Here is a 15,739-nt window from a genome sequence, read left to right as displayed (position 1 = left end):
AGATGCTATAGGCAATGTGCAACATGTTGGAAAACAGGGAAGGTGCAGTTGGAGCTGGACCATCGCTTTAGGAAACGACAGCATCTTTGTGTGCGTACCAGAGAGTGCAGTGGAGCCTCGTAGTTTGGTGATGACGCTCCCTGTCCACCATTCCTCGACCATACGGCTGAACTGGCAGCTAATAGGGAGCAGAAAAGAAGACACTATCAAAAGAGGATGTGGAGAACAAGAAGAGGTTAAAGGCAGATGAAAAGCTAGGGCAGCACAAGAGGAAACAGCGGACAGCAGACATGCGTGGGAGATGTGGCTGACCCTTAAAACTTTGTCTGCTTTTGTTTAGCTCAAACTGACATCCTTTCATCTGCACATGTTCTTTGATAGATGAAGTGCATGCTGGGACAGTGGCCTCCAAGCCGCTCCAGCCTCCAGACTTTAGCTGCTTGTGACCCTGCAGAAAATGGTGAGACGTCTGACTGTCGATTAAAGCCAATACCTCCTTTGCTTTTATATGTCAAAGAAAGAGGCCACTTGATGTGCTGTGCCAAGCAAGGAGACAAAAACGTCTTTACAAGGGGACATTTTCACCGTATCCACTTGTGGTGCTCCCACATAATAGACACCGAGATGAGAAACAGAAGACAAAAACCAACCAAGCCATATCTCACAAAAATGCTAATATTACTCTTTTGTCTTTGAAAAGGTACAAGTGGTTGATTAGCATGGGCTCTCTGCAGAGTAAACAAGCTCTTTTGTCTGGTCGTCTCTGCTTTTGTGCCGGTCTTGGCTCTGAAGGGTTGCATCTGAATTGACAGGTCTCATTAGCTGGTAGGCAGACGAGAGATGACGACTTGTGTGAATTTACATAAAAATTGGGATATGAGAGATGACGGGCTGGTGTGGAGAAACCTTTTAATAAGTTTTAGATGAGTAATAGTAAGAAAACATACGAAGGGTGACTATAAAAAGAGGGCTGTTGGAAAGGTGACTGCTGACATGTTTGCAGACCAGAATACACGTGCCATGAGAACACATCTGTTGACACCTTTCCATTACAGAAGGAATACGTCCCAATGGTCACTGAAATCACTTGAAACTGGGCCTGTGTTGAAAAGATCGATTCTCCGATTTTAAATCGATTCTCATATTAATTCCTAAAAATCGATTCATATCTCTAAAGATCGATTAAAAAAAAAAAAATATATATATATATATATATATATATATATATTTTTTTTTTCCATCATTACATTACAACTTTTGGTACTTTAATATTTTGTTGGACACGAGAATAACTGGTGCCATGTTTTTGCCTTTAAATATGTTTAAAGGTATGAAAACATTAAAGTTTTCAGTTATAATTGCATAAATTGTCTATATTTCTTTGCTTTATATACTGTCTTGGGGTTACATTTGCATAAATGTTAAAAACCAAATTCTCATAAATGGGGAAAAAATAAAACCGATTTCATCCGTCTCTGTTTCCTCCCTGGATCTGTTTGTTAATTCTGACCCACGATGTTTCTGAAAGCAGTTCTATCAGCATTCTGGGAGCTGATTGGTCCTTACAGCATCATTAGCTGCCAATACTTGCTGTTGAATCTCAATATAATACTAGTATTAATATGTTGGATAACTACAGTCATATAATTCATGCAACAGCTGAAAAAACTTTTTTTAACAGTAACCCAAATCAATATCGGATCGAATCGGATCGAATCAAAGCGTGATAATCGATTCTGAATCTTAAGAATCGGAATCGAATCGATTCTTGATATTTGAATCGATCCCCAGCCCTACTTCAAACTGCCAAAAGAAATAATAAATAATTATAAAATCGAAGGATTAAAATCAGATACTACTTTGGGATTGTGGTTCAAGAGAATAATTGAAAAAAGTAACAAATGAAATTGATGCACAACTTTTTGAGGCAATCGATACAATCAAGTGACTTCTGAAACTCTAGATGAAGCTTCTGCCCCCGGTTGCTGCTCCAGCTGTCTCCAGCAGCAGTGACAACTTTCCACCATTCAAATACCGGTAGGCTGACTTTTTTGGGGCACCAATTAATTTTTCCAGGCCAGTTATATAGTTTAGTTTTTTTTTTTAAAGATGACTGTTGAACCACAATTGAGAAGCAATTTCTGATTTTCATTAGTCACTGCTGAGAAAGTTAATCATTTTTTATTACATCCGTCAGTTTCAAGGTTTTTCAGTAAACATTTTGTATTTTTCTTTCTTTAACGGAAGCACGACAACAAATCTGTCTGTATGTGTGGCTGTTGCAACAACTTGTTCTTCAAATCTTTTACCCATGACATTTTACTCTCCCATTTCATTAAATGAGTTACTTACGATGCATTAAGTCTCCCTGAGATTACTGGCTGGCTTACTTTGAACAAGCATTTTCTTAAATCATGTTGTACCATAGGTGCACAGATATAAACCATTTTGATGGGTTGTTTATATTAAAATGAGGAAAAATGAATGCTTTTTGCCTTATTAATACTCTTGTTGTCAAGACCCTGTTGCATTAACAAGAATGGCATGCGACATTTCAAGACAGCGCTGCTTTCATTTTAAATGAAAGTGGAGCTTAGCGTCTTTGGTCACGCGAGTTGGGAGTCAACTTGCGTGAAAACCCTGATAGCCAAGTCTGCAGACCTCCCACCAACTCCACATTCACATCACATTCACTTCAGTTCACATCAATCAAGCTGATCATTTCACTAAATTACTACTTTATTTTGCTTTTATGGTTTTTTTGTACATAAAGAAGTACACTTAATATTTTGTGCATTCCTCTTCCCAACTGATTTCACATCCTCCTTTCTTTCTTTTCCATATCCTCATTCTCATTCTCTGGCCTTATCGCTGATATAATCCTTGTAACGGATCTCATCTCACTAGCACACTTTTTTTTAGCACATTTGTCTCTTTTTTACCGTCTGCCCATTTTTTCTTTTCTTCTCTCTCTCTCCTTTATTCATATTACATGCTCATTTCCATACGCTAATTAATGAATAATCACCTGGGTACATTCATGTGCAAATACAAATATATGTATTAAATGACAGGGTAAATTATTCCAGTCGAAGGCTGTAAAACACCCTCAAAGAATTTGCTTTAGATATCAATTTGCATGTAGTTTACCCTAATAGGCTTCATTTCTAATTTGTAAAAAGTGGAGTAACTCTGACACAATGATAAACACCAATTACGGTTATGCAGGCAATATCCTAGGCAGCCATAATGATGATGATGGGGGAGTGGGGGTGGGAGGGGGAGGGCTTGTGTTTGCAGTGCCGGTGGGTTTGTGAACAATTTGTCGAAGTGGTGCACGTAATTAAAGCTATCAGTCAGAAGGCGCGGTGGAGAAAATATCAAATGGTGTGTGTAGTAGCAACAATTACAGACAAATTCAAGACAACTATTATTAGGAAAGGTATTTTTCACTTTAAGGAGCAGCTAGAGCTTACAGCATCTGCAGAGAGGAGGGCTAATTGGTGGAAATAGTAGGAGGGAGAGGGGTGTGGCGAAGACATACAGCAATTATTACTGTGTTTTTTAATGGGTTCGCTTAAAAAAGTAATGGTACTTCTTTGAAATAGATTCAATTATAATTACTAAAGAAATGTTTAGAAAATTGTGTGCCATTTTTGGTCTTCAGAGAGTTAAGGCTGTTTCCTTTAGCTGGGGCCTGGTGTTCAGAGGCTGGAACTATGACAGGCCTGATGTCTTCATCAGTCATTTCAGCCCTCATGTCCAGTACTGGAGTTGAGGGGGGATGAGGGGGGTGGCATCCCCCCCCCTGAAATAAAAACGGTCAAAATCCCTGTAAAACTGCCATCCCTCCTTTCCATCCCTTATGTCATTTCATTAAAAAATCAAAAAATAACTTATTTGACAATTTTCACCTGTTTCAAGTCAATTTTTACTTGAAATAAGTAGGAAAATCTGCCAGTGGGACAAGATTTATCTTCTTATTACAAGCAAAAAAATCTTGTTCCACTGGCAGATTTTTCTACTTATTTTAAGTGAAAATCTACCTGAAACAGGTGAAAATTGTTGTTTTTTCCAGTGATGAGTCTTGTTTTAAGTGTAATGAGATTTTTTTTACTAAAATGAGACATTTTAATTAGAAATAAGACAAATATTCTTGTTAAGATTGTGAGTTTTTGCAGTGATCCATTTTACTTATCCTGTGAAGGACAGAGTCATATTGATAAGTTCAGAAAAGTGTTTTTTATTGTTGTGTTTTGATGTATTTGATGTAAGCCCAGTGGATATTTAAAGCTTACAGAAGGCTGCATTTAACTGCTGCTATGTCATTCCTGCAGTATTTCTGCAGGTGTTTTGGTCACTGCTATTATTTGGAATATATTATATTATTTGTAATCAGCACAAATGATCTGTCCCCATATGATAAAATCCACCATCCCGCCTTTTACAACTCGAGTACTGCTTATGTCTACAGTTACTGTGATGGACTCTGGAATCCACTACTGACTTCGTGAACTACTTCTCCACACCACCTGGTGGCGGTAGTATATCACGTTCACTATTTGAAAACTGCCAATACATGAAGAGAGCAAGTTGTTTGTTGTAGTTTGTTTTTTGCATACCCTAAAATCTTGGCAGTGAATATAAGATTAACTCCAGTATTGCCAGATGTACGATAAATATTGTATTTGTACATTCATTTCGACTTCTGTACGATGTATGATCAAATTTGAAAGTGTACAATAATTTCCAATCCCTCTCCAGACGCGAGCATTTCTTCACGACTCTTATTTACTATTAGTCTGATTTGGAATCAGTTTCAGCAGATTCATTTGTTGGTAATTGATCTGGTGTTTTGTTACGTTCTATTTATTTTATCCTCACTTTTCTCTCACACAGACACGCCTCCTTGGCCCCATAGTGTTGTAGTGTACGATCATTTTAGTGTATGATAGTTTCGGGCTCTGTGTACGATAACTTAGTTTTTAATATTGGGCAACACTAATCCGATCTGAATGGAGTTAACACATTCCCAACAATGTGCTGTTCTTTACAGACTCTTTGAGTACTGAACTCACACCACGGATGCGTTTCGGGCCTTCTAAAGGTTCATGAAAGTAGTTTTTGTGCGGCCGTTCCAGGTATGGGGAAACAAAGACTTTAAAACCACACCAGAGCCCACTAATGAAAATGCTCCTTAAGTCAATTTTTAGGCTGTCCTCCTCGTGGAAAGCACATCGAACAACAACGGGATTTGTTTTTCGCTAACATTAATAAATACGAAGAATGCAATCACAAATGTCATAAAACAAACACCATCCATTTCATTTGAATCTAGATTATCAAGTCAGAATCATTTTTGAACTAAATAAGTCACAAAAAAGTGAGTGAAATAGTCCATTCAAGTGTAGACATTTCAGAAGTCAAGTTTGTCATCATTTGAGACTAGTTCAAGTCACATCTCAAGTCAAACTCAAACCCTTTTCTAACCAGTCACAGTTTCAGTCCAGAGTCTGGGTCCTCAGTCTGCTCTGCTTCTTATGCCAGAGAGTATCATTTGTGTGTGTGTGTGTTCATTTGACTAACCAAGTCAAGCGCTTACCTGTGAGGGAGGGCGGGGAGCCGACTGGAGTGGAGGGATTGGATGAGAAACTGTTGTTTGTGTGATCTGGAGAATAAATCTGGAGGGGAAAAAAGTCAAGAGTGGAAAGTGCTGAAAAACGGCATGTAGGTGGTAGGGATGGGCGGTATGGACTAAAAAATGTATCACGATCATTTCTGGCATTTATCCCCATAACGATAAGAATGACGATAAAAGAAATACCAATTCAACTCCACTTTTTTAACTCTAAATCTATCACCACATTCAGTCTTTGGAGCCAAATCACTGCTCTAAAAGATACTAAATACTACTAAACATCATCAATGGGAATATTTCTTTCTTTCTTTCTTTCTTTCTTTCTTTCTTTCTTTCTTTCTTTCTTTCTTTCTTTCTTTCTTTCTTTCTTTCTTTCTTTCTTTCTTTCTTTCTCTCTTTCTTTCTTGCTCATTTCTTTCTTTCTTTGTTTCAGGCTCCTTCCTTCCTTCCTTCCTTCCTTCCTTCCTTCCTTCCTTCCTTCCTTCCTTCCTTCCTTCCTTCCTTCCTTCCTTCCTTCCTTCCTTCCTTCCTTCCTTCCTTCCTTCCTTCCTTCCTTCCTTCCTTCCTTCCTTCCTTCCTTCCTTCCTTCCTTCCTTCCCTCTTCACGTACGTTGTGCGTGGATTTAACACAGAACCATAAATCAACTTTACACAAAAACGTCATCAACGGGAATTTATCGTTTTTACCGCGAGATGACCAATTCTTACCGTGGTGAACGGTAAAATATCACCCATTCCTAGTAGGTGGAATAAAAGTCAACCCCCCCCCAACTTTAAAGAAGACGTAAGTAGAGTGGTGATAGAAAAATAAGTATTAGAAAATGAGTGTGTGGGGGTGTGTCTAGGGTGTACTTACCGATGCGAGTGCTTTCCCCAAGGCGTCTCCCGTTTGAGAGCTGCTGGCTGCTCCGCTCTGTGCTCGATTGGCTGTGACACATGCACAAAGACATACAGAGACACACAGGGGAAAAGAAGGATGTATTCTTGTGAAAAAAAGAAGATGTTGTTAACTACATGTTTAATTATTCAGCCCATCGATTCCTCACCTAAACTGGCAAAACATGTTAATTAAAACTGGAAATGATACCCTCTTTGGAAGAGGAAGTACCGGATGTTGCCACAGATATAAATCTGGCATTATTGCTTGTGTGTTTTATGTTTTTCTCCATATAACTTTGTATGGTTTACTTTTTATTCTTTTCATTTTTCACTGGGAAAAAAAGGAGTGGGAGCATTTTGAAAGCATGCCCAGTGCCTCAAGTTTCTGCGTAAGGGTTAAGAAGGGATAGTGTGACAAAGCCTACATAATAGCTTCATTCTTAGCTGGGGGACTTTAAAGAGGTGTCAAGTAATGAAGTACAAATACTTTGTTACCTTACTTAAGTAGAAATTTTGGTTATCTATACTTCACTGGAGTAATTATTTTTCAGACCACTTTTTACTTTTACTCCTTACATTTTCACACAATTATCTGTACTTTTTACTCCTTAAATTTTAAAAACAGCCTCGTTACTCTATTTCATTTAGGCCTTTAATAAAAAACTATCCAGTTAAATTGCTCCATCCGGATAGAGTGAATTTGGTTGTGGTTGTTTCAGATGTTCTTGTCCAGTTTTGTTCTTACATCCGTTCCCTCAGATTCCTGCAACTAAACTTGGATGTACATTCCAATAAAGGTTAGGATAAATGATAACATGCCTCTGAAGTTTGACTTTTTGCACCATTACCATACTTATAGGCAACTAGTCATCATATCTCCTGCTCTCTGAAACACATGTTAATGCTCAATAGTACACATATATGCTTCTTTAATATATTTGCATTATACTAAGATACATTCATTTTCAATGGCTTTTGTCCTTAATGGCTTTTTTCCCCCTTACATTACTTTTACTTTTATACTTTAAGTAGTTTTGAAACCAGTACTTTTATACTTTTACTTGAGTAAAAAACTTGAGTTGATACTTCAACTTCTACAGGAGTATTTTTAAACTCTAGTATCTATACTTCTACCTGAGTAATGAATGTGAATACTGAAGACACCTCTGCTGACTTTAAAGAGCAGGTAAGACACATCCTCTTCCAAGTGGAGCGAATTCTCCCATCATACTTCACTATAGTTGAGTCTTTCTTAAAACTGGCTGTAGGTGGAGAACCTCCAAACTGGTTTCCTCTCAAACAAATCTGCTGTTATAAATGGCGACTAAAGCGAATGCTTTAGATAATGTGACGAGAATGAAAAACAGACTTGCATAGGAACTGACAGCATGCACATCTACTCACATTTTTACAGTCTGACAACATATGCTTGTGTGGACTTTAAAACCGACTAAATGTGTTTCACACACTTGACGAGCACTGGGGCCAAAGAGGAAGGAAGTGACCTCACAGAAACGGATGAATGCCCACACACAAAAATGCACACACACACACACACACACACACACACACACACACACACACACACACACACACACACACACACACACACACACACACACACACACACACACACACACACACACACACACACACACACACACTTTGACATGCTCCCAGCTCATCTCTCTCTCCAGATAGCCGATCCCAGATGGAAAGTTTACGCTCGCACACACAATGTTAGTCACACATACACAGAACACGGCAAAAGCGACATCCCTCCATGGCAAATGAATCCACTCCAGAGATTGGCAGGAGTGGACTCCTTTAAGCTGTTGGAAAGAAGAGAGACAGGCAGGTAGAGACAGACAGGGAGAGCATATGTTTTTGGGTTAAAGCCTCATGTCTTACTCATGCCACACCACTGGCTTACTAAACCATCCAAGGGATTACTGTTACACACACACACACACACACACACACACACACACACACACACACACACACACACACACACACACACACACACACACACACACACACACACACACACACACACACACACACACACACACACACACACACACACACACACACACACACACACACACACACACACACACAAACTGGGATCCACACTTGATGCATGATTGAAAACACATGCGGGGACAAAAAAAAAAAATCTTTTTCATAAATGAAAGCTTATAGGCACAAAAGGAAGAGCACTCAGAGGATGAAACTGATGTTTTTGTTCTTTTTGTCTCCATCCATCACCTCTTCAAAGGGAAAAATCTCATTTGAACTTATAAATCAATTCAATACATGTTTTTAGGTATTTGATGTTCAGTTCCCTCACTGTGTACTAACCCATCTGACATGCTGCAGCACATGACGGTGTTCAGTGGCAACAAATATCTGTTTTTGCAGCAAATAAATATATTGTGGTGACAGCAGAGTTCTTCCATCGATCCACAGTTAGTCTTCTCATTTTTATTCTGACTATGATGAGGAGAAAACAATAAAAGTAAGGTTATGCCGTGCAACCACATCAGCTTGTCATTAGTATCAACTGGTAGTGGCATTAATCTATAGATCCCAAGGCTGTGGAAAAAAAACAACTAATTTTACCCAATCATGCCGAGGCAAAGCAATAGTTGTAAACACCCGTGGGCATGCTAAAGCAGTGGTTCCCAACCTTTTCCAACTCAGGGACCACTTTTATGTCTCAAAAATGTTCGCAGCCCACCTCCGAACTTTTTAATTCTTCCTGTTGCTAGCTAGCTATCCCTCTTTATACTCCAGTTTCAGGTATCAGCATCAAACGTAAATAAGTCAAGTGCAATGCAGTCCCGCTGCAAAGTGGTCCGACCGATAACAAAAGTTCCTATTGCTCATTTGCTTGTCACATGTCTAATACTTGAAGGGAAACAAAACAAAATTATGAAAATATTTAAAAAATTTTAATATCATTTTAAACATAACTAAGTTTTAACATTTAAAACATTATTCTGTATATTTTTATATTATTATAACCCCACACAAAAATCATACTTTTTTGGAAATGATTTGGCGGCCCACTTGCAATACCTCCGCGGCCCACCAGGGGGGCGCGGCCCACAGGTTGGGAATCACTGTGCTAAAGTGTGCATGCACATGTGTGTATTGTCCTTTTATTGAAACAAAACCATCATGTTCCTTATGGGTTCATTTTGTGTGTAGACTCATCTGCTTTTGCTTGTGTGCGTGTGTGTGTGTGTGTGTGTGTAATACTGGATTGATGGACATATCTATTCATACATCAATCCATTCTTTATCTATAACTGCGTCTTCCTACTCAGGGTCACGGTGGTCTGCTGGAACCGTTCCCAGCTCTCTGGAGCGCAGGACAGGTCACCCGTCCATCACAGGCTCTCAATGTGAAAACAAGCTCTCAATGTGTTTCTTATTGCTGTGCTATTTGTTCCACAGAACTTAATGAAATGGGTCCATGTGGCATGATGCACGTGTGTTTTTGCTGGTTGTCAATGATGTCAGAGTTGAGCCCAAATAGAACACAAGCGTTTTCTGAGTTTCCATACATGCATGCATTCAAGCATTTCTGATGGTTTGGGACATAGATGTGTTGTTTCAAAGTGGTTTACCCCATCTGATTTTAATCCCAGTAAGTATGTTATTATCCGTCCATAAATTAATTATGGTTACTTGACAGACTATAAGGGAAGAGTGGTAACAGCTGATGTTATCCTCTTCTTGTCCAAAATGTGTTAAAAAAGACTTTCTTCCATTTACTTCATGACGTCATTCATTTCTGTGCACATATTTCAACAATGTACTTGCTTTGAGTTCCTTAAATTACTCCAACTTGTTTTGTGGCCTCTCCTTTTTCCCAGTTTTACTGGCTTTGACAGAGAATAGAGCTGTCCCACCAGGTCTCAACGAACCCAATATGACAAAAATGACAGTGCCCTTATTTAGCCTTTGTGCATTTTTACATTTTCAAAACACAAGCAGAACAGCAAGTGTATCCAAACCATCACATGTAGGATCAACAGATCAGGACAGTGATGTTAATAAGTCAACTTTACACACAGCAGAGCTTTCAAAAGTAAAAAAAAAAAAAAGTCATGTGAAGCGTCCATGTCTTTTAGGTCAGTCCAAACTGCCAAGTCAAGCTGTGAGTCCTTTAAGTCATCTGAATTTAGGTTTTTTACCACTGAAAGTTATAAGTCAACGTGTCAAGTCTCAAGTCAGGTCTGGTCAAAGTGTTAATATACGAATAACCACCATAAAAAAACTATGATCAATATTGTCAAGTAAAATATATCTTCACATGAAAATATGACCACACTTTGTTACCACCGATTTGCTTTCAGCTAAATGTTAACATCATCAAACTAAAATGCTTTCATTGTTAAATGTAACCTTTTAAAAGCCAACAGTTGAGTGAAATTATAAAACCTAGTTTCAGTGTTTACATTTGGTACATCAGGTATTTATTTTTATTGTGTATTTGTATCTTTCTTGTAATTGTTTTGATTATTTGGGTGCTGCAGAGGTCTCAGAAAGTGATTTATCTTGAACGATACATTTGGTATTATATTTGCTAATATGAGCGCATGCCATTGTAATCTGTAGTGTTAACATGCTAAAATTGCTAGTAAGCCCACAAAACAAAAGTCATCTCAAGCTAATGCTGATGCCATCAAACAAACAGAACTACGAATGCTGAAAGGAAGTTATTAGACTGAATCCTGAGACAAACAGAGCTGCAGTAAATGTAGGACTTAAGCACGATCTAGAGCAGGGGTCGGCAACCAGCGGCTCTAGAGCCGCATGCGGCTCTTTAGCGCCACCCTAGTGGCTCCTGGAGCTTTTTCAAAAATGTTTGACCTTTTTTTCCCTTTTTTTCTTGTTTTTTTTTTTCCTTTTTCCTTTCCTTTTTAATCTCGACATTTCGACTTTTTTCTCGACATTTCGACTTTTTTCTCAACATTTTGACTTTTTTCTCAACATTTCGACTTTTTTCTCGAGATTGTACTTCAACATTAATCTCGACATTTTGACTTTTTTCTCGACATTTCGACTTTCGCCATTTGCCTTCATTCTAATACAAGACTTTTCATTTTTTGTGGCTCCAGACATATTTGTTTTTTGTGTTTTTTGTCCAATATGGCTCTTTCAACATTTTGGGTTGCCGTCCCCTGACCTAGAGGTATCACAATATTTTTGTTATGCAACAAAAGGTTTAACAAAAGATCCTTTTGTTTTAAGATTTTCGAAAAGATAATTCACAAAACTCAGTCATCCTTGGAGATCTGGACGAACATGGGGGGCAGATTATCTATCTTTCTCAATTTTGCTTTAGTATATTAGGCTACAAATATCTCATATGTCACAATCAAAATATCCTTTTCCGCCCACAGTTAATAATTAACACCAGCTAATTTTAAAATCTATGCTGACATAGGGTTAATGGACAGTCATCTTTGGACTGCATTGATACCTTCCTCTGTTCATTTCCTTCAATGCCCATGAGTATAAAAATGATATGTGTCTTATCTTAATTGAAGAGCTCCGAAGCCTGGAGTAGTTAACCCTGGAAACAACTGGGTCTTGACAACAAGCAACCATAAGAGCAAAGACTTGATGTTGTGGTGAGACCTTAACGGCGACAAACAGTGAACTTGTTACTTTTTTGTTTGCCCATGAGACTCTCTACATGTGGGTGCCTTACCCATGGTGCTTTCTGTGCCGTTGGTGGGGGCGGTACAAGAGGCTGTGCTGTAGTGATTGCCGCTGCCGCCGCCGCTGCCTCCGCTGCCTCCCCCTCTGTGGAAGCTGGACATTGGAGGAAGGCTGGAGCTGATATCTGCAGACGAGTGTGAAGGGTAGCTCTGCAGAGAAACGCTTGGCGTGAGATGACGCTTGAACATTAAACCTACTGTTAAACAGGAAAGGCTACACCAAAAGGACAGTTACAAGTAAAAAAGACATGATTAATATGAAAACAGATAAGTGGAAAATCATAAAAAGCATAAAAGAGTTTGGAATAATTACCTAAAGATAGATAATCAATTACCAAAGACAGGTTTAGTGCTTAACCACATAAATACAAATAATTCTACTTACAGCCTGCTAAAATCATGGTTTTGATGGTCATAGCTAGATTTCTCCTCCATGAACACTGATTGAATGTATGAAGTATGAATTTTTACATACCTCATTTGATAAAATTGCATTAATCCACAACTTCATGCATAATTAAGGGTGTGCTATTTTTAGGTGACAGCTGCATTGTAGTCAAACTTTTAACTTCTTAGTACTTTTGGTAAAATTGACCCGTGAGGTGGAATTTCAGCCCAGATTCATTGTTATTTTAAAGACATTATAACTTGTCAAGTATACTAAAGGACCACCATGACTAATTTTGGGTTGGCTGGGAAGGATTTGGGTGGTAAAGGTGGCTTGGCTGAACGCTGCCTACCCATAGCTCTGACTATAACCATGGCAAGAGCAGTCGAGACATGGCCAGATCTCTAGTTTTAGCAGCGGCAAAAGTTACGGCTGGAGCCAGCAATCCTTGTTTCAGCCCCAGTGGTCCCTATGTCAGATGTTGCTACTGAAATTACACTTGAAATGAGGACGGATTTGATCAGAATTAATGTAAGGGGGTGTTAATTTGTACTAAATGTCCTAGGCTATGCTACAACAGCTAGCCTGTGTTGATTAAAGTCAGGTGGGCGTGCCTCAACCAACTGCTACTCTTGTGATACCATTTAAGCCATTTTACGCATTAATCCCCCTGATTCGGCCTGATCGGGCAGTGTAAGCCACAGCCGAAATGGCAACAACTGGACCTTTCACATTTGGGCTTCAAAACCACTCTTCAAAAATCTATGACTGACATCACAGACAGGTTTGTCCACTTCAGTTTATACAGTGTATGATTTTGACTGACACCTCATCTCACCAGTCTTTCGTGAGGGTGTATCCCGCAGTAGGAGGAGCTCTGAGCGGACCCATGGGATGAGTTCCCACCCCCTAACATGCTGCCGTGGTAACTTTGCTGGCTCATACTGCTACTGCTGCCGGTCCAGGGGTCGCTGTTGTGGTGACCGTCTGAGGGAGAAACACAATGATAGACAGAGAGGCAAGATTGGAGGTTATCTCTGGGTGCCACGCCTCCAAGATCCAATAATCTCAAGACAAAGTAACTATCTTTACCAACTAAAAGCATTTCCAATACTGGTTAGACTACTAAAGGCTGAATTAATGTTCTGCGTCAAACCAACGCAGAGCACACGCCGTCGCCGTGACGCCGTTGTGAACCTTCGGACTTCTCCGTCACTCCATTTCGTCGCGGTGCAGTACCCCCCGCGACTTCTAGTTAGCGATCTTTTTCTGAACGGTTTATCTGACTTTTTCCGGTCACAGTGAATCAAAGAGATAAGGACAACTATTGTGCAAAAAACCAAAACAAAAAAAATCACACATACACGAAGAAAAGAGCCCTGAAAGTTCACGACTGCTTCAAACCGGAAACCGGAAATGCGGTTGCTTCCAAGCGAACCAATCACAGCCCTCTCCGTCTGCGTGTGGTCTGCGTCGCCTCGACGCGTAGTTACAATTTTCGGGAGGTGCACGTCAGTGACGGCGCAGGTGACGGCGTGTGGTCTGCGTCGACGCGTACCACACGGCGTAGGCCTTAAGACTTTTTCTTTTGCCTTCCAGAACATGAACATGGAGTAATGGAGTAGCAGCTGTGCAATGGTGGGAAAAAGAGAGGAAAGAAGCTAGTACCTAAAAAGCTGCCTAATGTTTTATGATAGAAGAATAGTCTAAAGTTAAAACAACTCCAGCAATTTTGAGTTAAAGCAATTGATTGATAATTATTGTTAGCACAAACAATGTTAAATATATTACTATGTTATTCCTAAGCCTGTGTCAGCACTCAAAAATGTCTCTTCAATTAAGTAACAGCATGGACAGGATCCTTACAGAAAAAAGCATGGTAATTTTACTTAACAAAATTTCTCTGTTGGGTAACTCTCTTCTTGTAATGAGTCCAGTACTCATTTTTCTCAAAACTACTGTTAACAGATGCAAAAGAGGTGAGTTCATGACCTGGTATTGTTTTAACCCCAGAAAGTTCCTTTAAATAGAAGTGCTTGAACAAAATATTACGGGTGGAGGGAAATTTCTGCTGAAAGAGGAAGAGAGAGAAAAAAAAAAGATATTCCTCATAATAGGCTTTGATGATATTTGACCACAGTTGTCTGCACTAGTGCAGATGTGACAAACCAGATATGATGAACAACCCTACTGTGCCTCTACAGGCTGTCAGTGTCTGGGCAAAAATGATACAACACACAAATGGTGGAAAAATGACATCCAATTTTGAGGTACAATCTACAGCAGTGCGAGAAGACATCATTTTGCAGTGAACGATGCAGCAGCAGTTTACTTCATAAGATAACAACCTTAAATTAAAGCTGCAAGCAGCGATGAACGGGCCCTCGCACCCTTGTGCACGTTCAGGCTGCAGTGGAAGCTTGTATGACTTGCATGTAGATTCTTCAGGCCTGGACATTTAGCGGATGACACCAGCCCCGACTCTCTATGTCAAACCATTCAAAAGTTATGCCAGAAAGTAGGAACTATCAGATATTGACCAATCAGATGAAGGGGCAGGGCCAATTTGCACCAATTTTGTTCAAGGACTCAAAACCGAGTCCGATGACACCACCCACGAGTCTTTATGTCAAACCATTCAAAAGTTATGGCAGAAAGTAGGAACTATCAAATATGGACCAATCAGATGAAGGGGGGTGCGCTTTTTGGCGTCTATCGTCGCCACGGTAACGCTTTTGACTGAGAAAAGTAATGCGCATCGTCGCAGGATGGAGACGCACATTTTGATGGATAACACACTTGGGTGCACTTTACGGTTCAGGCGAAGAAACGGCTGAAGAAATGGCATAAATTGCGCCAAAATTACAAGATTAATTGAAAATGGCCGACTTCCTGTTCGGTTTCGGCCATGGCGCCAAGAGACTTTTCTTTAAGTTGCGACATGATACAGGTGTGTAGCAATTTTCATGCATGTACGTCAAACCGTATTGTGGGGCTTGAGGCACAAAGTTTTCCAGGGGGCGCTGTTAAGCCATTAGGCCACGCCCATTAATGCAAACCATTAAATATCAGATTTTTCTCCAGGCCTGG

The 15,739-nt window shown here is 39.6% G+C and overlaps 1 protein-coding gene across 3 annotated transcripts in view; it reads right to left on the bottom strand.

The window, feature by feature from the left end:
* LOC133455535 (transcription factor 4-like) overlaps positions 1-15,739 on the bottom strand; it is a 312,468-nt gene that overhangs the window by 37,742 nt on the left and 258,987 nt on the right. For all 3 annotated transcript variants that reach the window (XM_061734619.1, XM_061734617.1, XM_061734618.1), the window contains 5 exons: positions 13,488-13,636; positions 12,252-12,411; positions 6,495-6,565; positions 5,603-5,681; positions 99-178 (listed from right to left, as the gene is read on the bottom strand). In XM_061734619.1, coding sequence (XP_061590603.1) covers positions 99-178; positions 5,603-5,681; positions 6,495-6,565; positions 12,252-12,411; positions 13,488-13,636 — 539 coding nt within the window. The remainder of the gene's footprint in view (positions 1-98; positions 179-5,602; positions 5,682-6,494; positions 6,566-12,251; positions 12,412-13,487; positions 13,637-15,739) is intronic.

Source organism: Cololabis saira, chromosome 11 (assembly GCF_033807715.1).
Source record: "Cololabis saira isolate AMF1-May2022 chromosome 11, fColSai1.1, whole genome shotgun sequence".
NCBI lineage: Eukaryota > Metazoa > Chordata > Actinopteri > Beloniformes > Belonidae > Cololabis > Cololabis saira.
This window is presented reverse-complemented; position numbering and strand designations above follow the sequence as displayed.